Source organism: Atractosteus spatula, chromosome 12, assembly GCF_055471065.1.
Source record: "Atractosteus spatula isolate fAtrSpa1 chromosome 12, fAtrSpa1.hap1, whole genome shotgun sequence".
Taxonomy (NCBI): Eukaryota; Metazoa; Chordata; class Actinopteri; order Semionotiformes; family Lepisosteidae; genus Atractosteus; species Atractosteus spatula.
Genome location: NC_142717.1, coordinates 31,791,661 through 31,815,787, shown reverse-complemented (window position 1 = coordinate 31,815,787; position 24,127 = coordinate 31,791,661). Strand labels below are relative to the sequence as shown.

Genomic DNA, 24,127 nt, shown 5'->3' with positions numbered 1-24,127 from the left:
AAGGCAAACATTCATCATGACAAAGCACTGGCAAGCAGTTTAGAGAAGCAAAAAAAGTTAGGGTTAGAAAAGAAAGGGAAAAAATAAGGCATGTTAATTTTGAAAAGTAAAGTTAAAAAAGTGAGAGTCAGCCTGAAGCATACTCAATTTAAAATCCAAACCAAACTAAATGAAAGCCTGCAGCAAGGCAAAGCTATCTCACAACTACACTTGATAAACAGTGTTATAAGACAACAGTGAAATTATTTCACCCTTAGTTTTGAATGTTTGGTCAACTTTCTCAGTGATGTTTATGTATTAACAGCTAAGAGAGAAATGGGCGTTTGCTTCAGGCTGAACAGTACCAAGTGTATTTGGGAAGTGTCTCGTTCCACTGAAGGAGTGCTTTCACACATACAGTAAACTCTACAGTGAATGGGAGACAAATACTGCTGGAAAATGAGGTGTGCTGCAGCACTAGCACTTGTTGATCTTAAATTCCTGATGAACACCTCATTGGTAGGATTAGGGTTTGGGTAGGATATGTGAAATTGGCATTTTGCAATCTTCCTGACTATGCAAGCATTTTTCAGTATTTAGTACAATTAACAGGAAGAGGAACCATCTTTTTATTAATACTTACTAAAACATTAATACACAGACCCTTGGAAATCTTAATTTTCTTCTTTCTACACCTTCTAAAATTTTAATTTTATTATTTCAATTACAAAGCAACACGCTCTTGATCCTTTTGGCAGATTACTGTTTTCTTCCATTTAGACTATTTTTGTATACTTAGACTACATGAACAAAGCAGGATTTCTAGGTTTTAAGTCCCTAAACTACTGAAATCCAAAATGTTTCAACTTCAATCTATTTTGCTCCTCAGGGCAGAGAAGAAAGGAAATAACACACAGTTTGAGCAACACACAGTACACAGTACCAATGGTTTAAAAGGCTTAGTGCTGTTTTTCCCCATGGAGGGTGTCACGTACCTCCTCCACCTCCAGGCGGCGCTGTGTGTCTGTGATGAACTTGATGTACTGGCTGGTCAGAGTCATTAGCTCACTGTAGCGGGTTCTCAGGGTGACATACTGAGAAAGCAACACAGCACAGGATCACATTACAAGCTGCTGTTGACAAGCTCAGTGCTGCACAGCATCATGTACCCTCTAGCCCTGTTAACTATTCATGCATCGTGTTGCAGTTCATTGTCTCAGCCTCAACTCAATGCCTGTTTAAAGAACTGCACTTTCTTGAACATTGTAATTTACTAATTTTCTGTAACAACACTACCTTGTACATCTCATCATATAATTTTGTTTAGTAAACTTGCACAAAAACATTTCAAGTGATGCTACTGTAGCACATCGTGTTATGTTCTCTTGTAAACATTGTGTTGCTTTTATTACCTTGTAAAAGTGTAAGAATTAAAAAAAAAAATATCTCAGCAAAACACTCACTTCCTGGATGATGTTGTCAGATGCGGACTCTACTTTAGCTTTCTTGAGAGGAGAGGCCAGCGGCTCCACCATGGCTTTGTAAGTTACCAGCTGAAGCTCATAATCCTGGGAGAGGAGAGAGCTGGGGTTGGCGGGATATCTGGGACTTCAAACGTGCAGTAACAGAAATGAAGTTCCATACAGTACATTAACTCGCAAAACTCCAATGTCCATGGCACACCTGTACGCGACATCAGATGTGACAAGAAAAGGGAAACCCTGCAGCTTAAAACATGAAAAATTCTCTGTTCTTAAAAGCACTTAATTTGACCGTTAACAAAAACTATGAAGCTGAAAATGCAGTAACTTACAACAAGTTTCTCAAATCCATTACACAAAGAATGACTGAGGTTATGCTGACGTGTGTTACTGGGTCGGACACATACCTTGATGGCATCAATGTATCCCTTGGCGTACGTCTGGCACTCATCCACCTTTTCTTTGTTTTTCTCGATCTCTTCCAAGAGTTTCTGTGTGACAAAGAAGAGTTATGTTAGTAGGGACGATTTACAAATGATCATATACTCTACTTTCATCATCTGCTTTAAAGAAATATGGTTAAGTTGGGAACAATACCCATAAAGATTAATATTGTAATTGCAATTAATAATTTGTGAAAAACAATTAAAGTCCTTACCTTCTCCTGGGTGAGCTGCTCCTTGAGTGTCTTGCTGTCACCAATGGGCACGGCCTGGATCTTCTCCTGGCGCTGCTTGGCATCTCCAATCCAGTTGATCAGCCAGTCATAGCTCTCCCGGTAGTAGCGCAGCTGGCGGCCCAGCTGCTCAAGCTCGCGCTGGCGCAGGTCAATCTGGGTGAAGATGCCCTGCCATCGCTCCAGCAGGCTGTTCACGCACTGGCGGTAACGCTCAAGGTCGGCGTCGCGCTCGCTGTGCACTCGGGACATGCGCTCGCTCACAGTCGCGGCTTTGCTCAGCTCACCCTCCAGACCGTCAAACACAGGCTGGTTACCCTCTGCCTCATTGCGGGTTTTCTGCGGGGAGCACAGGAACAGACGGAATGCAGCCATTGATACAGCTTGAGACATATATTGGCACCTACTCTTTCCATTTAATTAGCAACAACAACCCATGGCTCTATGGCCCCTTGTAGAGCCCTGGCCTCCTCCACCACCCTCCTCCATGACTCTTGGTCTTCGCCATCCTCTCACTCTCAACTTTCCATTTAATTAGCATGGATGTATATTCTATTCTCCTATATTAACCAATGATAAAGGTTTTTTATACAGCTATCTGCTGTAAAATTATAGAAAACTATCTTTTTAATCTGCAAAGAAGTGCTACTTACAGCACTGCGGCAATTTGCACCTCACTGGAATGATTGCCTTCAGTTACCTAATTCTTTGTTAAAAAGACTGGTCTGAAAACTAAGATAAGAGGTCAAAGGACAAATTAATTAAGCAACATCTCTTAGATGAGTGCTTCCTAACCCCAGTTCTCAGGGACCTCTATGTCTGCTGATTTTTACTCCATGACTGATTACTTTGATGAGAGTATTAAAAGTGATGGCCTTGATGAGGTAGTTCTGAAACCCAGATATTGGTAGAATACAGAACTGAAAGCAAATTGTGATCGTGCCTTCTGGTTCTTGCCCCAGCTGAGATTGAAGTGTTCCTCTGGAACATGGCTAGGAGTCACTGAACCTGGTGATCATAAAGCACTGCCTGAAACAATTGACCAAAATCTTTCCTATGGTGACTATGGTCTAAGCATGATACATCATTAACAATCATGAGGAGGAAGAACAGCTGATTTCAAAGTGTAAATTTCAGAACTTGTTCAAACAATGTGAATGACATGTAAAGTTGAAATGTAAATTTAATTTATGTATTGTATGTCTCCCTGGCTAAGGGTGTTTAGCTAACAAATAAATTGGAAACCAAATAATATAAGTCTGTGAAGTAAATGAGTTGTTGGAGTTGATGGTTGCGGTTTCAATCTCTACCTTGAGCTGAGTTCGGTAGGTCTCCACCTCCTTGGTATCGGCAGGCACCTTGTTGACCTCTCTGAGACGGTCTTCATACTTCTTGACCACTTCCTCTGCGCCCTGGGTGCTGCGGATGACCAGGTCAATCGTCTTCAGCCTGAGAGGATGAGAGTGGTAAATGAGGTTAGGGCACAGCTAACTTTCACAACAGGAACACAAACTGGAAGCAGAGGGCAGCTAATGGATGGGTCATGTACTTGTCAAGGTAGACAGAGGAGAGGCTGTAGACATGGTCCATCTTCTGCAGGGTGATGTCCAGCTCAGAACGCAGGACTGGAGCAGAGCTGGATTGCTGAGGTGATGCCAGGACTGCCTCAGTCTTCTCTGCCACCTTGTCCAGGTTCCTCTTGATGCCCTCCAGCTCAGTGTGGATTTTCTGAGGACACAGTCAGGAAGTCAGACCTTAGCTCTAAAGTGTTTGACACAGACAGCACGATTATAAAAGCTGCATCTTGTCATTTCTGACGGAAAATACATTGGCTTGGTAATAACTATAAATTATCTCTGTTCTGTTTACTACATTACAGGAAGTCTCCATCCCAAAAGCTTTATAAAGAACTCCTTACTCTTCTGTGCTTTTAGTGTGAATGTGTTATTTGATGTTGTGTTTTTCTGCTGGAAAATAAAATATGGAAAATGCATATCTTGATTAATATACTGTATATGCTCGGTACTATATTCTATGCATGTCTGATTTTCAGTCTGTCAATATGTCAATATGTTCCATTTTTTAAAAATAACAAAATGAGCCTAAAATGGCATCTCTGCACTTCATATCTAGTTTTGATTAATCAAAAATAATATTCCTCCCCTGAGTAGAATACAATAATGATTACAGTCACTGGAAAATTCCTATAACAAATACATAAAATCTAATGAAATAAAAAGCACTATGCTTGTTTCTTAGGTCAACAAAGTCATTACCCAGAGCTCTGCTTTTCGAAAGGATAAAGAGTTTTATTACTTATCCAACTACAATATACAGACACCCCATTACTGATAAGACATTTATTAGAACTCTTTCCCATAAAAACAACAAAAAAGGCTCAAAGAAGAAGATCAAAGCAAGTTGCCCACCAATATGCTGAGCAGAGACAGGAAAAACTGGACAAGAGTGGGGTACAGCCTCCACATACTGTAAGTTATTTTTCCAGTTCCGTCAGCCAAGTATCCACTATGTCACTCCTGTTGACAAAAAGCCATCACTGATCTCCATAGAAAGTGTCTTCACTAGTGGCATCATTGTGCGGTATAGCATTACTACAATGCATGACAAAGATGCGCTACAAGAGGTTGTGGCGACGGCACAAAGGACTATAGGATATGCTTTACCACCAATCGGTGAGATTCACACCATCCGCTGTCGTAATAAAGCAATCCTTCATTTAGGATCCCATCCATCCCAGCCATAAACTGTTCTCCCCTCTGCGCTCTGGCAAGCAGTACCGCACTATTAAACACACTAGACTCAAGAACAGCTTCTATCCCACTGCAGTATGCATCCTCAACAGCTAACTGCAATGCCTCAGACTCAATACATATCTGCACTACGCACTTTTTGCATGGTCCACCATGTTTTGTTTTCTCAATACTGCATATTTACTGTCCCACAATATATTTATTGTTCTTTTTGTTACTGTTTATTATGTTTGTAATGTACTGTCTACATCGTGTGGTGTTGTCTGTTGTACTGTCTGTGTCCCGAGAGATCATCGCGATTTAGGAATTCCAACATAAGTGTACACATAGCAATAAACTACTCTACTCTACTGATCTCTCAGACCTGCAGAGGAAATCAGGCGGCACCAAAATGGGTTTGCCTGTTGTCCCATGCCCTCCCAGTGTGCTTCGCTCTGCACTCTATACCACCTGCTCTGTCCCCAAAGGCTTACTCCCTCACTCTCTCTGAAGCATATTGCTTGTGATGCCAATCAGCAATTTGTAATAGTGAAAGAAAATGCAGCATTGGGCTTTCTTTTCTCATTTTGTTGTAGACAGTCCTGTCTAGTCATTTACTTAATTTCCATTGTAAACACAAATTCCTTATAATATCAATAGATGCCTGCGTTTTGACAAAAATGTTATTTAAAACAACTAATTGTCAATAAAACAACCCAACTGCACAACAAAAACATTTTGCTCATCACAAAGATGCTGTTTCACCAGGGAATCCTCACTTTTACTTTTGGGTCTGTGCATCGGGACATTGATATGTCCCGATTTTCATTAACCTTTTCATTAACATCTACTTTAAAAAATGCTAAAATCTCTCAGAAGAAGAAGATGCCCTTCTGTTTAAGCCATACATACAGTATTTTAAAATGATTTTCCTCACATTTGAATAGAAAATTACTGAATCTTTCTCGACAGGACGTCAAAAAAATGTAGTGTAACTTTAAGCCAGCAGTATTCCTTTACCTGAAACCCTCTGAGTGGTACTTTACAGTAGAAGAGTTTTTAAATGCTAAAGTGCCTGTCCCTGTACCTTCTGCTCTGTTATCCTCTGGGCACAGTCCTTCAGGGGGTCCTTGTCCAGGGGCATTCGGATCTTGTGGATGGTGCGAGACTCACAGCCTTCCAGCTGCAGGCGGATGTCCTTGATCTGGGAGATGAAGCTCTTGCACACTGACTCGTCTTGCTCTCCTGGATTAAGAAGAATTACAATTGTATTTAAGACTCATTTTTATAGGCATAACAATTCCTTGTCATATTTGGTAAGAAAGGGAGATGTAAAGAGAGACATGCCTGATGGCTCTTAAGTTCATGTTTAAAAAGTTTAAATATTGTTTTGACTGTTTTTTATATTGCGTTTATCACATAGGTTAACTAACCCCCGTGTCAACACCATCATGTACATAATCTAACTAATGTGTATTAGAGCCTAGTCAGAAATAGGTTAAAATCTAGTCTGAGCAGGAACTAAAGTATTGTACAGTGTTCTAGAAGTATTGTTCTTTATTATAATATGCAATCTTATTGTCTCAAGTAATTCTGAGAGAATGTCCGCATAAATTACAATACCTATCTATTCCTCTTGCAAACTGAAATATAGTGAGTCATTTAAAATGCAACAAATGCTATGGGTTCTGTTATTCCGATTGGTTGTGTTTTTCATGCTTTATTTAACAATATATTAAATAGTATATTTAAACGTTCACACGCAGTAACAAATCAATTGAGCATTTCATTAAAAATCTTCAATCTCTTAAAGAAGACATCACAAAAAAGGTTTCACACCAAACCTACACAAAGTGCAAAAACAACATGCATGTGGGTAGTTTTATCAACAGCTGCAGGGCTTCAAGCACTGTAGTGGCTAAAACACAGCAACCAGTGCGAGTATGTGATGGAAGGAGAGCACAGCTTCATCCGTCCACATAAAGATTTATAGCTTTGGCCAATTAGCAACTAAGTGGGTGTCCTAAAGCAACAAAGTGGTCACCAGCATGCCACTCACCCTTCAATCTTATCATCGACCCTGCAATATGAAGTTAACAGTTATCTATTGTTTGGTTCTCATAATCTACAGTAAAGAATTATCACCCTCTGGGGTACATGCACATTGTGTAAAAGATCAAACACTTTGAGAAGCTCTGGGCAGGCAATTGAGAATATCCATTGCTTTCATCTTAATACCCCATTTAGATGACAATACAGTTATATAACTTTAGTAATATTAAAAGATGTATTTTCTTCATACACACCAAGATATTTTCATTAAATCAAATGGCTTCTTCACTTGAATGCACTAATACTGTAATTGCTTAAAAGACTGTTAGACATGCAAGAAAATTTTCATTCTACACTGAAAAATAAAAGAGGAAAACACACAACATATTAGCTATAAAAATTAATTCTTATGTTAATCTTTTTTACCTAGTTTATTGGCAGCACATATAATTAAGATAAATCCATATAAATTCCTATTTTCATATAGAAATCCTAAAAATGTCTATTTTGAGGGGTGTGTGGTGTTTTGTGGGGTGTTTTCTTGAAATGAGTACTGTAAGTTGGTAAGATGCCTACAGTGCTTGGGTAAAAAAAAATCTCTCACTCCTGTCGGTGGGGTATGCTTCATTATTTAAGGAAGCTTCGTGTTATTAACAGCACCAAGGCTCAATTTTTCCAGTACCCAGATGACAAAATCAGCATGAAATATTCTCTTTACTTCCTATTTGAAACATTTCCAGTGCAGTGCAGTTCAGATACTAGCATTATTTTCTATGTTCTCTGACAAAATATACAGTATTTGTACAAACATTTAGAGCTGCAGTTTGCTCTTAATTGGCAGAACTTTGTTGCTCACTCTTAAAAACAATCTCTGCTCTAGTTTCTTTCCAGTGAAAACATTCAGTTTTGTCACTGCTCTCCTTGTTGGCATTTCAAAGATCTACCAGTAACAGTCTATGCCATATCATGGATATTGAGATCACATAGGTTTTACAGATGTGGAGATCACACGCTTTCAACTCTCTACGATTACACCACACTTCAGTTAAAATATGGATAACCTCCTAACTGTTAAGAACAGATAAACTCTTAAGTATTAATAACTTGAAACCTAAATAAGAAATTGTTTAGGCTAAAAAGTTATATTATACTACAAAGTTCTTGACCAACAGAAGAGCTATATATCAAAATGAATCAAAATGATTCAACCAGTTGCGAATTAGCAGATATTAACTGAAGCAATCCCTCAGAAATTCTCCTCTGTAAGGATGCAGGGAGTGCTGCTGTGTGTCTGGCAGGACTCACCTTTCTCCAGTGTGCGCATCAGGGTTTCGTAGTGGTGGGTGGACTTGCTGTAGTCACTCTCCACCTGCATGCGGTCATCTGCTCCGAACAGCTGGGAGTCCTGACTGTCTCTCATGAAGTCCTGGTAATGCAGCTCCAGGTTCCGGAGGATCAGCTTGTACTCCTCAGGCTTCAGGGTCTTAAACTGAGGCACAAAGAAAGACTCACGTCAGTGATTTCACCCCCTCCTCCACCTTGCATGTAAAGGTAGCAATGGACTCCCTCAAAATATGATCAATCAGCAGGAGAGAACTAATTATTACCAAACTGGACTACTGCAGCACTGGATGCAGACTCAAAGCAAGTAAAACATGAACTGGCAAAACACTTTTCCAAAGAAAAAGCGACTATTCATAGAACATTTCAATTTTATTAGGACCTGCATTCCTGAAATAAGTGAAGGCCCCACACTCATTTAAAACAATAATGAGTAGACTTCATAATATCACAAACAGGGTGGGAAGATTATTTAGTTAACTGAATTTCCAAAAACCCTGAGCACACAGTAACTGAAGAAGGACACCACTCATCATTGTTTTCCAAAAATACTTCATTTGAAAGTAAGTTATATTGAATTTAACTATAAACTTATGTTCTCCACTTTATCAGGAGTGAAGGGAGATGAAAAGGGGCTCTTGTCTGAAGAGCTCATGTGTATAACAACTGATGCAAATAATGTTCTGTATAAAAAAACCTTGGTAACATTAAAATGCAAAACCAAAATCCAAAACACTGGACTACTGTATATGAAACTGCCCTTCAGTAAAAAAAGCACAATCAGACATACAGATAACAGACAAGGTGATAGAACAATCATATAAAGTTCACCAAAGTTCACCACCCTCATATCCAACCACCCATTTTAACATTCTTGCAGGCTAGCCAGCTGATTAATTATGATTAGAATTCACACACAATTATTTCTTATATTGGTCAGGTATGCAATTCAATTTTGGGGGGGAATTAGCTTAATATTTCAACACCTGAGATTCATCACTCTTTCCAGCTTATTTCTTCTTATTTTAGTACTAAAGTATCAACATTTTCAAAAGGAAGATTAATTAAACTTTTAGAAGCTTCTATCTTGCACCTTTACTGTTTTGCTGTCATGCTGTTTTGCCTATTCTTTTTACTTTTCTACGTACAGCTGCATGCTTTTCATATATGAAGGCTGTAATAGAAGAGGGCCCAGTATACATATTGTGGTCCATTACTGCTAAAGGGTCATAGTGTCTTCTGGTTTTCATTCTACTCAAGTTCTGATTTACTGTATTGAAACTAGCGATTGGCTTGACTAGAGAAACCTAACCTTCTTCTATTTGATTATAATAAAGACCTTCACAGTCTGCAGGGCTAGAGAGGTGGACCTCTGGTATGATTTCTTACCATGATAATGTTCCAGGACTGAATCTGCTGAATGTCACGGATCAGGTACTGCCAGGACAGCAAGCTCTTCATGTCGATGTGCAGGTGGTGCCACATGGTTACCAACTTCTGGTGGACTGAATCCAAGCTATACAAAGCACCAAAAATGTGAATTGCATAAAATGTCATTTTAAAATGTATGAAACAGAGGAAAAAAATAAATCTGGTGATATCTGGTGATATTTTTAATAAACTGCACTATTACCAAATACCTGTAAGACAGAAGCTTTAGACTTTTATTTGGGATGTTTTCTCTAAAAACAAAAATTATCCCTATATACAGTATCTTTACTGCAACCTGAGCATGACTACATAATTCATTACGCTTGCTTGAGCTACTGGTACCAATATCCACTGGAGTGTCCCGAAGTCCTTTGAATAACAGTCACCAGTGATAGTGGATTTCTCCAACTATGCCAATATCCAGTTCCACATGCACGGCTCTCATACCTGGAGACGGAGTCCAGGGCCTCCTTGTTTGGAGGTGGGATGAGGAAGCACACTGATGGCACCACAGCTTCATTCCCTGAAGCATTCAGCACTTTCCACTTGAAGGGCTGGGAGTTGTTCAACAGAACGCATTCATCCCCCTTGTGCACTGTGATCTGGAGGAGAGATGGAGCAAAAACAGCTATTTTAGGCCGTTCTTTCACACGCACTGTTTGCAGAACCGTGAGCAGTGGTCAGTGAATGTTCGAGCGTTTGCTCTGCAGACCCTCACCTCCATCTGCTTGAAGTCACACACAGCCTGGACCGGAAGCTTGCTTCTCAGGGGGTTGGCTGGGTTACGAGGCTTCAGCTGGACAATGGTCTTGGCACGCTTATTGAGCCCCGCCAGGTGGGCCTTGTACTCATTTAGCTGCTCCTTCTCTTCCTGCAGGGGGGAAGAGCACAGGGAACATCAAAATGATGCTGAGAGGATATTTTCCCTCTCAGTCCTTAAATGCCAGTGACTTCAATACCTACAGTTTTGGCTTTCATTTCACATCATTTCAATTCTAGTCACCAATAAAGGTCACCTTTGGTTTAATCATAAAACTAGTCAGAGGGCACTGTTTCCAGGTGCTTAAATTTTAATGGGAAAGGAACTGACACTTTGCCGCAAGATATTTCTCCCATGTATTTATAAAAGAAACTCAGGATGAAAACCACTTCTATGAATTTTTTTTTTCCAGCTGGTCAAATTAGTTTTTAATTTTTAGGAAAAGGCCATAAAGGCCATTTATGCCATCTAGCCCATTTGGAACTTAGTAGTTAATAGATTAAAGAACATAAGAATGTGTTCACAGCAAAGACAATTTGTAACTTCACTGATATTTATCTAAACAACACAAAATGGAAATAATAATCCTAAACGATGGCTCTCAGGAGCCCTACAGTTACCATGGCATCCTGCAGCAGGTCCTCGAGCCGTGTGACCGTGATAGACCTGTCGCAACTGTATTTCTTCTTCATGGATTCCTGAATCTTCTTCAGGTGTTCATCCGCGTCCTTCACATCTGAGAAGAACTGTAGAGGGAATCAGAAAATGCTTCTAATTTATTTGACTGATGGTAGTGATAAGGGTAATGACTGGATCAAGAAAAGTGATCAGAAAATACAAAATATTGGTCTTTAAAATGAGTTGTGAAGGAAAATGTGTTCTGAAATGACAGGATTTGAAACACATTTTCTAGAAGCAAAAAAAAAACACACTTATCTCCTTTCTCAGGGCTTTAGTCTTTCAGAGCTTCACACTGGACCATTCTGAGTAGCACAGACATGACAGCGAACTACGTACCTGGAAGTATGCTGTATTTTCCTTGAGGTGAGCCTCAATGCAGCAGCACAGTTGTAGAATCCAACTCCACTGCGTCTGCAAGGCTGCCATGAAGGCCTAGGAATTAAAAACAGGCTTACTTGAAACAGTTGCCTTATTCTATCCTCTGCCATTTGTTCAAAGAATACTCAAAAATCAAAACAAAATGAAAATGTAGCGATGGAACATTTCTCCACCTCCACCCATTCTCCACCTACTGTATTTAAATGTATTGTAAAGTTACTCACCTCCACTGTCTTCCTGCCTGGGTGCCCTTCCTTCAGCAGCCTCTCGCCATTGGCCTGAGTGTCATTCACCTTCTTCTCTCTCTGCTCCAGCTCCCGCATCAGACCCTGAATCAGACAGAAGAGACCCTCAGGACCTTCTTGGACCAGACAGGCAGTACAAACACACTGATGGGACAATACTGTAGTTTTGCTACTGTTGATGTAGTTTGGGTTTATCATTTTCATTCCCACTTTTGGAACATCACAAACTGCAGTACACTTGACCAAACCAATTTCCATAGTTCTAAACAGTGGTCTGTGACACAGACAACTCAGGACCATCTCTGTTCTCCTCAAACATATGTGAATACACAATATGATGCCTAATATTTTCCCCTGAATAACTTTTTTGTTTTGTGTAAAAGTAGGTTAGGGTGTAAATTTGTATTATCTGTCACTGGGATCAAAAGAATCACCGTACCGAGTAGTTGTCTTTCTTTGCGGTCATGTTGGTGTTGCGGTCACTCCAGTCGTAGTTCACTTCCTCCTCCTCTTTGTCATTCAGCCACATGAGCTCCTTGGTTGCAGCCGACACAAAGGCGTGAAGCTGGTCGAGGTTGCGGAGACGAGACTTGGAGGAAGTCTTTAAAAAAAAAAGAAAAGACATTTAAATAGGGACCTTCAATTTCTGTGAGATGCCCTAAAAATCGGAACACTAAAAAAATCTAGGTGACACTTACCAGCAGCTTGGTATACTGCAGGTCCAGCTTCCCTAAATAATCTCTGTAAGCCCCCCTGCTCACGGGTGAGAGCTGATTCTGAATGAAAGAGAAAAGGCGAGTTTCACTTTACATTCCCACACTGAGGGTTTGATAAATCAAAAAGCAAAAGAGTCAGCACATAGCTGGCATGTGTAGATTGTGCATAGAGTGCTGTGGAAGAGTAAAGTTGTTTTTTTAGTTTGAAATTTCCCATGTGACACTGCAAGGACGCCACAGGTGGGTGCTGTCTGCTACCTCGTCTGCGCGCGCCCGCTCGATTTTGGCGCGGAAGTCTTCGATGGACTGATGGAGGCCGCGGTGGCTGCCCAGGTGGGACTCCACAGAGGGGAGGTCGGAGCCCCACTCCGCCCCGTCGATGCGCCGCTGATTCTCCTCCACCCATGTCAGCAGGTCCTGGATGTAGCGCAGGGTCACGTCGTCCAGCTCGGGACGCGTCCGCATGGTCTGTTGCTGGGCGGTCTGGGTCAGGACAGCTTGAGTCTGGGGCACTCCTGACTTCAGACGCAGGTTGTACTCGGTGCGCAGAGCCACCAGGCGCTCATGAAGGCGATACACCCTGAAGACACACACACGGCGCGTTACTGAACACGAAATTTAAATGTGACGCCTCGGGGACTGCAGGGCACAGCTTCCATTTTCACAACATGTCTTCAACATGCAGAATCGTTCTTAAAAACAATTTACATATTAACCACGTGATTTCCAAGTGCATCTGCTCCAGAGAAAAAAAGCTGATTCCCACTTTCTTAAATTGTAAAAGGTGAAAGGTGTATATCCAGCTGCTGTAGCACAGGAAAAACAGTGTAGGTTTAGAAAATAAGAGTTATTTAAAGAATTAAAAGAAATGGAGTTAATGCTAAAAAGGATAAAAGAATATTGAAAACTATACTACATAAATATAGTAAATAAATATATAATTATATATTATATGATAAATAAATATACAATTACATATAATATACAATAAAATATAAAATACTAATATACCGCCTGAAATACTTCAGTGTCTTGAACAACAGTCATATTTTGTCTCCAGACACCACTTTCAAAGCAGTTTATCTCTATCTCTATGTGTTCATTCCTCCTCTTCCTGTCACTACAGACTGTTGTGATGCTGCATTTTGGCCTGCAGGAGACTCTGCCCAGGCAGGGGGTTCTCACCTCCGGTACATCTGCTCCGCCTGCAGGTGACGGCCGTCCTTCAGCACCTGGACATCATTGAACAGCAGCCGGATCATCCCGTCAGCCTTGTCCAAGTCCTTCTCAATTTCGGCTGTGTTCTGGGCAGGCTTCCCCATGTTCAGGAAACGGATGTCCTAGAGAAAGAGCAGCCGTCAGTGAGTTGCATTTCGTCGGTACATATCTGAAATTCATCACTGTCCTGTCTTTTGCAGATATATAGCATGGGAACATCATTGGAATAAGGGTCAGGAGAGCAGTAGACTTAAAATTATTTAAAGTTAAAATTAACCTAAATTTATTGCCTGAATCGAACAAATACATTGCTTATGTTTCTTAGAAATGTTGTCAGTTCTTCAAAATCTGCAGATTTCAGCTTACATACCGTATAAGCATTTGTTTTGAGTTACCTCAAACAGTCAGTCAAATTTGAGGTTCAGCTTTTTTTAAAGCATCTTCATTGATCAAGCCACATGGGAGCACTATAATATGAACTTCTGACTCATAAGAGAACATTTTACTTAACAAAACTGTACATCATTTTACAACAAGCTATGTAAAAATAAGAATTTGATTGCACTGAAATAAATTCTACTTTAAATTTAAACTATTGGTAAGAACAGTGGAATAGCATGTGAGTTAGCCCATGTAGCAAGCTAAATTCTCCTTTAAACACTTTTGCAAGTTTTCTATTCTGATCAGTGGGGGAAGGCTGAAGTGCATTTCTCATACTACATTTTGACCTGAAAATAAAATACTGAAACATCCAGCCTAGTGCCACAGCCCCTTACCGCCTGCAGGAGAGCCTCCGCCTGGTTCAGCTGTTCCTCACAAACCCCAGACTCCATCTGGATCTTGCTGACGATTCTCTGCAATCTCTCTAACCTGGAGCCAGAGTTAAACATATATACAGTATATTACACATAACATATAATAACATATAATATAACCTAAATTACAAATTTCAACTCTCTTTAAGATCACTGCCTTAAAATTCCTTTAAAATTAAATGAATCTGGTGTCAGGTACAGTATAAGGATTGTATCACAAATATAGGGAGCATGACATCAATCTATCCTGTCTGTATGTGACAATCTATAATCTGTCACATACAGTATAATCTACACTAGCTTATACTGTATGTGACAGCATGATGACAGCAGAACTCAGGTGCTGTGTATGTGCACTGTAAATACTGTTTTATTCCACACAAACAGATTTAAAATAAAGTTTAGTCACATTGTGCATGTATTTTAACCATTTAGTATGAAACACTTGAAAGAAAATAGTTGGTAAAAGACAATGTAAAACAACTAAATTTAAACTGTTTTTCAGAGAAGTATTTTCTACGTGCATTTATAAATCTATCTAGCCTGTGTAAATGTTTGCTAATGGAATGCACTTATTTGCAATTCACTTTTTTTCATTTCTAGTTTTAGGTTTATTAAAAAAATTCTTCTTCATGCTTTGATGTGCAGGACTGAAATCCTCAGACAACATGGTGAAAGCTCTAGAATTCAGTACGCCGTGCTACCAACAAATGTCATTAAGCCGACAAAGCTAGCATTTTATTCAGTCTTCCTAGTTATAAAATTGTTAGCTAAAACAGACACAAACTAAAAGGAAAAACTCACTGCCTCTGTGAAGAAAGCAAGTACTGTAAACTCAGGCTGAACGTAACAAAGTCCATGATGGGGAAAGTGTAACAAACTCGAATCCTCTCACAAGCCCCAAGCTAAAAGGAAAATCTCTTCAAAATCCCTTGCGGACCAGTTCTGTTAAAAGGCTGTGGACCGGGTTAAGCAGTGGCATTGAGGACGAGTGGCAGGGCTCCCTTCCACAGAGCTTTGTAGAGCTACTGGCTCCTACAGAGCTCACTGAGAGCCAGCAACAAGACTATCTTGTGATAAAGTCCCCTCCCTTGTAAAATGAAATGATTCTTGTGAGATGGAAAACCCAAACACATGCTTTAATAATCAGCTGAGACAAAAATATATTTCTGTTGCAATGACCTAAATTGTGCAGTTGGCTCTGGAGCTTTTCCAAGTGCAAATAGATCAGCCAGACTTAAATGATCTACGCAGACCTACTTACAATATTATTAATCCTAAGAATGAAGAATGGTTAAAACACCATCAGCTGCAGTTATCCCAATGTTCATTTGCTGCATTTACTCATGCTCATTTCTATTCTGGATCCTCAAACATAGGTCTCTGTGAAACTGATTAGCAGGCAATTCAGCATTTCTTTCTTGTGCTTGTTTCATTTACTATCATTTCAATTTCTGACCTCAATAACTAAATTATCCCTGAATTATTGAATGAAAGATTTGCACAAATTCACATACTGGAAACCCCAACAGCAGAATAGAGAAATGTGGACAAAGGCCATTAACACTTCAGGGAGCAGTAAGGTGCAAGCTTTAACGTCATTTAATTGTACCATAAGAACGAAATCAGAAAGGCAATAAAAGCTCACCTTGTTCATTTGGTAGCTACTAGCTTTCTAGTCAACCAATACCACCACATCAATCACATTCTCCAATGATAATGACAAAAGTGGACAGAAAAAAAAACCTCAGATCCAAAATAGGGGATTTGAACTGGAAATATGTGATGTTAAGACATGCAATACATTGATCCAAAGTGGATGGCATTTGTTTTTGTGCAACACTAATAACAGGTCCATTGCATGTTCTGCCAATCAGCTATGAGCTAGCTGGTGTGCAAGTGAATGTAAGAAGATGAGTTATTAGCAAAAAGAATCATAGCTTAATAAATAAAAATAAATCAAGATGCACTATTATGGTAACTTGCATGTGACACTGATGTATGCATTGCTGAAGTTCTGATTTTGCATAGGGATCTCCTTAAAATAACAATGTTCTGTGATTTTATTCTGCTGCTTCCTTCAGATTCCTGCAGTGAGCTCTCTAAGCAATAAAGATACAATTTGTACTGGCTTCAGAAAGGCATGTGATTGTAGCACACTTTCCCTTCAGGGTATTAAAACCACCGTCAATGTCTGTATGTCTTGGTAGACAACTACTGTATTGTTTCTGAGGAATAAAACACCCTCAACCAACACCACAGACCAAACATTTCAGTTGCTAATAGAGCTTACCAGGCTCTCAAATAAAAAGGGATCCCTTTTAAACCAAAGCAACACACCCTATCATGCATATGACTACATAAACACATCATTTGCCTGGAAAAAAAAATGCTCCTTATTAATTTTTGACATTTTCAGACCAGACAGGCAGATCTGCAGAAGTTGTGTTTCCTTTCAGGCATCCTAGGTGTAAATCAGAGTCCTTCAATGTGACCATTACCTCAAGACCCATTATAATTTAAAACAAAGACAGTTGCTGGTTCGCCATTTCTACAATCCATTCAGCTCAATCATTTTAAAGAATGACCACAACAGAAAAGGTGTTTTCCATTCCTTTCATTTTCAAAGCCCTGAAAACTGCTGTCAGTTCACGGCCCACCCACCTGTCAAACTCCGCCCGGAGGAGCCTCTCCCTCTCCAGAATAGCCACGTGGAGGCGTCCCCACTCCTTCTCCACATCAAGGGGGTGGTAACCTGGTGGAACCTTGACTTGGCCAGCCTGCACAGCACCCTATGGAGAGGACACACAGGAGCATCAGTTACCATCTTTGTCCTAAATTCACATTGAAGTTGCATCTCCATGCAAGAGACAAAAACACAACTTGTATTCACAGTCCGTTCTGTTATTTTTGCTTTAAACATTCACCAAAAGCGTACAAATGTTGTGTTTCTGAAGTATGAAGTACACAAATGTTGAATTTCTTGTGTCATAAGTTCTAGGTATATGTGTAACACTCCAGCATTCCACTTACTCACTGGCAATGCAATATTAATGGAAGTTTGTCCAGGGGTAAAAATAAGGCCATGGGATTTTCTGTCCATACAGTCAAATAAAACAATAAAAAGTTTGACACAGCAAGCTGACCATGACGGCACTCACCTCAAAGGACTTATAGATGAGCTTAGAACGATTCTTGTCGGCTTCTTTAGCAGGGAGTTCAGTTTCTTTAAACTTCAAGAACTGTCGCCACAAAACCTTAAGAGACAAAATTGAATCAGCGCGTTATTTCCACCATATTTAAGAGCTAGCCTGCTGAGTACAATCAGATAAAAATTGTTTGGCTGACCACTTTTCTATTAATGAAAAGCAAGACTACATGGGTGCATCCTGAGTGACACTATTGGAACACATTAATGTCACAAATCCTGAAATGAAACTAAAAATTAACGGTTGGTCTATCCCACTGTTGGCAAAGAAGAAAATGAAGTTATATAAAAAATAATTTTTTTTATTAAAGGTATTTAAGAACCACATTGGCCAAATCAGATCAGACAGAGAGTAAGATACTGTACATGTACTGTATACCGAGCATGACAACTGCAACAATTTTACATTGTGGAATGTTTTGCAGCAGGTATCATTTTATTGAACAGACATGACCTAGGTAAATTCAACATGCATTAACATTTATCAACTACACTGATCAACGAGGTGTCTGCAGTGAAAGGGCAGCAGCATGTATAGCCTCTGTTAGACAACACATGTGCTGTAAGTCTGCAACACCTGCTTTACACTGGGTTGCAGATACTGTTTTGAGGGATTCTGCTCCAACCTGTTCACTGGTCTCTCAGCCCAAAATGCCACACACATGAGCTCATCCAACAAATGTTCAATGGGACTCAAATCTGGTGAGTTAAACATGTATGGCACATTTTCATCTCATGAGAAGGCTCTGCTACAGTAGCAGCATGCGGAGGTATGCCGTCCTGCTGGAATGCTGTCACCTCAGTAAGGGCAGCAGGCAACATCCCCGCACTTGATAAATAAAAACTCTGTGAGCCTGGATGCCACCAATCACTAGTGTTCTGCACCTCTGTACCACTCTTGCCGATACCCATTGGGCTGGTCGACACAAAACTCTGATTCATCACTAAAGAAGACCTCTCTCCACTGCTGGCGAGTTCATCTGAGGTACTGTAGCTGAGTCCAGCCTCCCATACAATGTTTTAGGGGCTCAACTGCTTCTTTCATGGGTTCTTTTTCTTGATTTTCACCCAGCTTGACATTTTTATCTCATTTCCTGAGCCCACTAGGCACTCTCACTAATGAGGTAACTTAGTACTTATACAACTGTCAAAGTCACTCAAGCGTTTCCTGCTCATTCGTGAACAACAAACACATCAAACTGACTCTAAAGTTAATCAAGGCATACAATTTAATTGTTTTTTGGACAGCACAGGTTGGCTCAGTTCATCTGTTGTAACATCTTGAAGAAAGAAACTGGCAAACTGGCTTGTAATACATAATCTGGTTGTCTTTTAGCCTTATACTTGGTTATATATCAGTAATCAAACAGCACAAAGTTGTAATCCCAAATCTTCTATTAGTAATCTACAACAATACCCAAGAATAGCACTTTGTCACATGGAGTCAGATGTTTGATTCTTTTGAAGAAAAGTAAAACTCAAATTAAAAATCAAGTTAAAACTTGATGTGCTGTTTGTTCAAAACAGTTGAAATGTAAGGGAGGCGTGAAACCATCTGCAAATAACACTGTAATGGATGGTCTGACTAAGAATGCTGGTTAAGGTTAATAATACTTTAAAAAGTTTTTAATGTTTTATAATTTAATATAAGAATTTCCACCCAGGTGAATGTGGTTTGTTTCTTTGATAAAAGGTCTATTCTTAAAATAATTATACTCCAGGCTACAGTACATAGAGACACGTTTAAGAGCTTGCCTCCTTTAAAACAGTACCTACAGGAGATCATTTGATAAAATTTAAATGAGCATGTGAACTGTTCACCTCACTCTTCCGTGATTATTGTAATAATTTTGTTTTAAATGGGCTGAAAGTGGTGTTTAAAAATGCTTTATTTAATATTTATCTCTGGATTATTATGGGAGTGGCAGTGCTGCCAGGGAGTGGACCAAGTACAGAGGTAATAAAAATACATGTGTGCCTGGGAGCATTTATCAGATCACTCCTCCAGTTAAGACACGTATTACAGGAGAGCCCCACCCAGTCAACTTCAGCCCAAACAACGCCCTGCTATTAAAACCAACTTCAACTTTCCCCTAGAAAACAAAGAAAATCCATTCTTTTTGATCTGTAATTTAACGGCACAGGCTTTGTTCCGGAGTATAAAACAGCAAGTAATTAGAGAACCTATACAGTAAAAAAAGGTACTAATGACAAAATAGTTCTAGTATATTCTTTTGGTTAAGCTGAACAGTGTCTGAAATTAAAATCCATGTACCTTACATGGTGCATCCAAAGCAAAAAACTAAGATCCAAGTACAAATGAAGTTTTTGTCTTTTCTACAGGACGAGATTTTTCTCTTTTCTTATTGTACTTCACCTCCAACCACTTTTGGAGAATGCTGCTAAAAGAAAGTTTTGTTGCTGTAGACTTTTCGCTGATGGCACAATTACATAAGAACATAAAAAAAGGTCATGAATGAGAGGCAGCCAGTCAGCCCATCGTGCTGGTACTGTATCTTGTTACTTCATGGGTCTCACCCAGGGAATTCCCAGGGAATCTGCTTCAACAACATGACACCTTGAGGGATCACCATTTGTGCAAAACACTCAAGATCACTTGTGTCCAATTTTCCTCATAACTTCCAGGTGTCCCTTCATAACCAGTTATTATATCTGAAACACAAGTCAATATCTAACGTGGCTCTCTACTACCTGCTTCAAAGTAACATACAACAAGTAAACAACAACATACAGGCACATTCACAAACAAAGTGCACCGGCCTGATGTGTTATAGTGCCAACAGAGCTCACTTACAGAGACCTCGGTCTCTGCACCCCAGACCCCTGGCAGAAGCAGACTCACCTCAATCTCCTCGTAGCTGGTGGGGAACTTTCTTTCCTCGAAGATGATGACATGGTGGCGGATCCACTGCAGCAGCAGGGTGACCAGCTCATAGTACTCCTGCCAGCGCAGCTCCAGTTCCTGCAGAGCACAGCAGGCATGGCTCGGTCAGGGCTTTTACCAGCATCAAGAGCCTGCCTTCCTTCATTCGCTAACTTGCTTACTTACATACCAGCTATAATCAATTAAAGATCACAGTTTCACGGATTTGGGCACAGATGAAGAAATGCAACCTTGTTTCAACTCACAAGACTTGCATTGGTTTATCCACTTAAGAGGTGGTAGCTCTCCATAATGTCCTTTTGCTCCTTTAGGATAATTCTCTCATTTATTATTTTCACAGCTTCTGCAGTACAGAAGTTATATTTAAGTGCCACATTGAAAAGTGTAAAACTGATCTGGCATTAGAGGTGAAGGAACCGTTGCAATTTTGACGTCAAACCATGTACTTGTGATGCTATGCGGTCGGGTACTGCACACATTAGATGCAGAAGAACCTTCCTATTCATGGTTCTTGTGGGAGCAAAAGCAGACCTGCATCAGCTTCTTCCAAATCATGTGAAGACAGATATATAGCAGGAGTGGGAACTGTGAATAATTATCTCATCATTCATAACAGCATCATAATGACAGCTCAGATCCCTATCATTAGAACACATTACCTTGCAAACAAGGTTAAAGAGACACAATAGTGGAATTGTGAACCTGAACAATAAGATATGATAAAAAGATTCAGAGTGAAACAAAAGACAACTGACATAACAAACAAACATGTCTCTCAGATTTTAGCAGTATATTAATATTGTTTCACAGTTCCATATTAATTTGGTTTCACAATAACCATTTAATCAAATATGCAGCTGAAAGCTCTTACAGGCAAATACAATATGAGAACATTTGGACAAACGTCTGTTGAAAAAACCTGACGTATTTTTTTTAACTGTCCTAAAATTCAAGCAAAACAAAAAGGAAGCAGTTTAAAATGTAGGAGATTATGTGGAGAGCAAGTAGCAACTGATTTACACTTACTCTGATCAAGCCCGGAAATACAATACTGGAAATCCATCCATTTTGCCCTTAATAATATAGTAAACCTAGACATACCATCTGAATTCTCCGGTATGTATTTGGGTAATTTTACTTTTGATTATATGGAAGGAAGAGACAGGTGTATGCAAGGAATTCCTTTAGCTACCACTAAGAAAACAATCACAAAAAAATAATTTACTACAGAACCCTTTTCCACTTATACAGTATAAAGGAAAATACAACCTTTTATGTTGCATTACAGGTGGAGAGGCTTAGCAAATACTGGCAAGTATAATGCATAATGTAAATGGTTAATTAGAAAAAAAAACATATAACTGTAAGGGAAGATGAAAGCAGAAAATTACTTTAATTCCATCTGTAAATCGTAAAATAAAGAGTTAAAAATTTGTAACACAAAAACACATGCCCTTTCCAGTAATCATCTGTTTTAGCACAAACTTCAGAACTACACGCACAAGTGGAAATACTCAAATGTATGATGTTTCACTGATGAATAAAATGTGTATATGTACTTTTTAAATTGTCCCTTTCATCTTTAGCCTAACTTCACATTTCTACTGTTTGAGAAAAGTGCTGACCCTTTTGTCTGCAGATGGGACACAGTGTGGCAACAGATTCAGCTGATCTTGTCCACTTGAGTCCAATTTTCTAGATAATGTGCCTACTCATTCTAAGAAGAAAGCAGTAGCAAAATGTCAGCTCATTTTCCACTAGGCTTTAGTCATACTTGTGGAATGGGAATGAATCTTTTGATTGTTCCTTGGAAATTTTCCAGGATTTGTATTCATGCTGGGAACCTATGCCTACGAGGACCAGAGACACCGGCATCTACAGAGCAGCAGAACGTATTCACACTCTGCATTTTTAATAGGCCAGTTGGTAAGAAATCCACTTGCTGGGGATTCATGGGTGTTAAAAACTAATTACAATCTTTGTTATGCTTAAAAAAGTGGTGAATTATGTTGATGGTAAAGGAAATGAGTTGAGTTGAGCGTGTGGTAGACAAAAGGATGTGTCCCCCACAAGCAATGACATACTCGCCCCAATACTCACATTGGCCTTCACCCCATCCTGGACGTCCGGGACGCGGGGCATGGCGTCGTACAGGGAGGAGACATAGGTGATGATAGACTTCTCATCAGGATGAGGAACATCCACGTCTAATACAAAGACACAGGGACGTAGCAATTAATGCATCCCTAGATTCATTATGACACACCCAATGAAATCTCTCTAATTGTTTTTCCAAAATGCCCCCAAAATGTTTGTCTGATAGACGCGCCCAGTCATTCTCTTGTTTCATTAGGAAAAATAAATGAGACGGTTTTATAAAAAAAAGTGTAGCCTCTATTTATAGTTTGCTTTTTTGCTGTTCTAAACTACGTAGAAATTAACCTGGCTTCATTTTCCCCAAAAAATGCCTTTTTACTTTATTTTACATTCACTATTTAAATTAATATTTCACCACCTATGCACTTGGTTAGATTCATGACTGCAACTACAAAGATAGACACAAGACTTCAGATAAATTTGAAAAAAAAACCCATATAACCCTACTAACAGTCATGGGACATCTATGATTTAATAAACAGTTTGCAATAAACAACATTCTGGACAAATTTTATTTGTTTGTCTGGTACATGTTGAATTCACAGCCTGAATTCTGACAAATGCTTTCTTCCATTCCCAGGTGAAAGTGTCTTTTATCCCTCAGATAAAAACTGACAGTTTAGGGTGACGTTGTGTTCTAATGCATCCCCAGTGGTTCAGTGGAGATGAGTTCAGAGGTGGACAAAGGAACATCAGGCAATTATAGTCATGAAAATGATCACTTACTGCCTGCAAAGGCACACCCTTGCACTGATAAAGGCTTTGTACATCAAAATTAAATCAATTCAAGAGCTCAGACATAAGGATTCTGCCCACATGAATCAACATTAACATCAGCTTCAATCACAGAGGGTGGACCAGGCCTATACCAGCAAAAACATGTCCAAGCTACTCTGAAGTCTATAGCAATCCTTTAACAGCACTGAGCTATTCTATTTGAAACACTCCTTTGATGTATTCTCTCTTAAGGCTAATGCTTTTCATGGGACTAATAAGTAATGTGATTGGAAACTAGACAGAGAAACAGAGAGAGACTTTACTCAGATCGTTGAGGAGGGTGGATTTTACCTGCAAAACTTCCATTTTGATTACCAAAATAGATGATGATTATATAGACCTGTACCACTGGTCCACACTGCATCCCCACAAACGTATTCTGAAGATAGGGACCATCACCACCTTAACCCCAATAACATTAATTTAATTCTCCATGTACTCCTTTGTTTCCAGCTCTGTCATTAGTTTACTTTTTCACTTTGATTTCTAATTATTTTAAAAGAAACTTTGTCTCTACTGATGCACAACCCATTTTAATCAATTAAAATGTATTTTTA

General features: G+C 39.5%; 1 protein-coding gene across 17 annotated transcripts in view; it reads right to left on the bottom strand.

Annotated features, from left to right (window-relative positions):
- The window catches only part of pleca (plectin a), a 192,267-nt gene that overhangs the window by 15,698 nt on the left and 152,442 nt on the right, over nucleotides 1-24,127 (bottom strand). For 14 of the 17 annotated variants that reach the window (XM_088929319.1, XM_088929313.1, XM_088929314.1 and 11 more), the window contains 24 exons: nucleotides 22,737-22,843; nucleotides 20,595-20,714; nucleotides 17,685-17,780; nucleotides 17,188-17,315; nucleotides 14,485-14,578; nucleotides 13,676-13,830; nucleotides 12,749-13,070; nucleotides 12,473-12,550; nucleotides 12,214-12,375; nucleotides 11,754-11,858; nucleotides 11,488-11,583; nucleotides 11,091-11,216; nucleotides 10,429-10,581; nucleotides 10,158-10,312; nucleotides 9,669-9,795; nucleotides 8,244-8,427; nucleotides 6,946-6,966; nucleotides 5,974-6,131; nucleotides 3,686-3,864; nucleotides 3,447-3,585; nucleotides 2,119-2,475; nucleotides 1,868-1,951; nucleotides 1,443-1,547; nucleotides 975-1,073 (listed from right to left, as the gene is read on the bottom strand). In XM_088929319.1, coding sequence (XP_088785445.1) covers nucleotides 975-1,073; nucleotides 1,443-1,547; nucleotides 1,868-1,951; nucleotides 2,119-2,475; nucleotides 3,447-3,585; nucleotides 3,686-3,864; nucleotides 5,974-6,131; nucleotides 6,946-6,966; nucleotides 8,244-8,427; nucleotides 9,669-9,795; nucleotides 10,158-10,312; nucleotides 10,429-10,581; nucleotides 11,091-11,216; nucleotides 11,488-11,583; nucleotides 11,754-11,858; nucleotides 12,214-12,375; nucleotides 12,473-12,550; nucleotides 12,749-13,070; nucleotides 13,676-13,830; nucleotides 14,485-14,578; nucleotides 17,188-17,315; nucleotides 17,685-17,780; nucleotides 20,595-20,714; nucleotides 22,737-22,843 — 3,350 coding nt within the window. The remainder of the gene's footprint in view (nucleotides 1-974; nucleotides 1,074-1,442; nucleotides 1,548-1,867; nucleotides 1,952-2,118; nucleotides 2,476-3,446; nucleotides 3,586-3,685; nucleotides 3,865-5,973; nucleotides 6,132-6,945; nucleotides 6,967-8,243; nucleotides 8,428-9,668; nucleotides 9,796-10,157; nucleotides 10,313-10,428; nucleotides 10,582-11,090; nucleotides 11,217-11,487; nucleotides 11,584-11,753; nucleotides 11,859-12,213; nucleotides 12,376-12,472; nucleotides 12,551-12,748; nucleotides 13,071-13,675; nucleotides 13,831-14,484; nucleotides 14,579-17,187; nucleotides 17,316-17,684; nucleotides 17,781-20,594; nucleotides 20,715-22,736; nucleotides 22,844-24,127) is intronic. The other 3 variants (XM_088929322.1, XM_088929318.1, XM_088929317.1) reach the window with 1 other exon arrangement.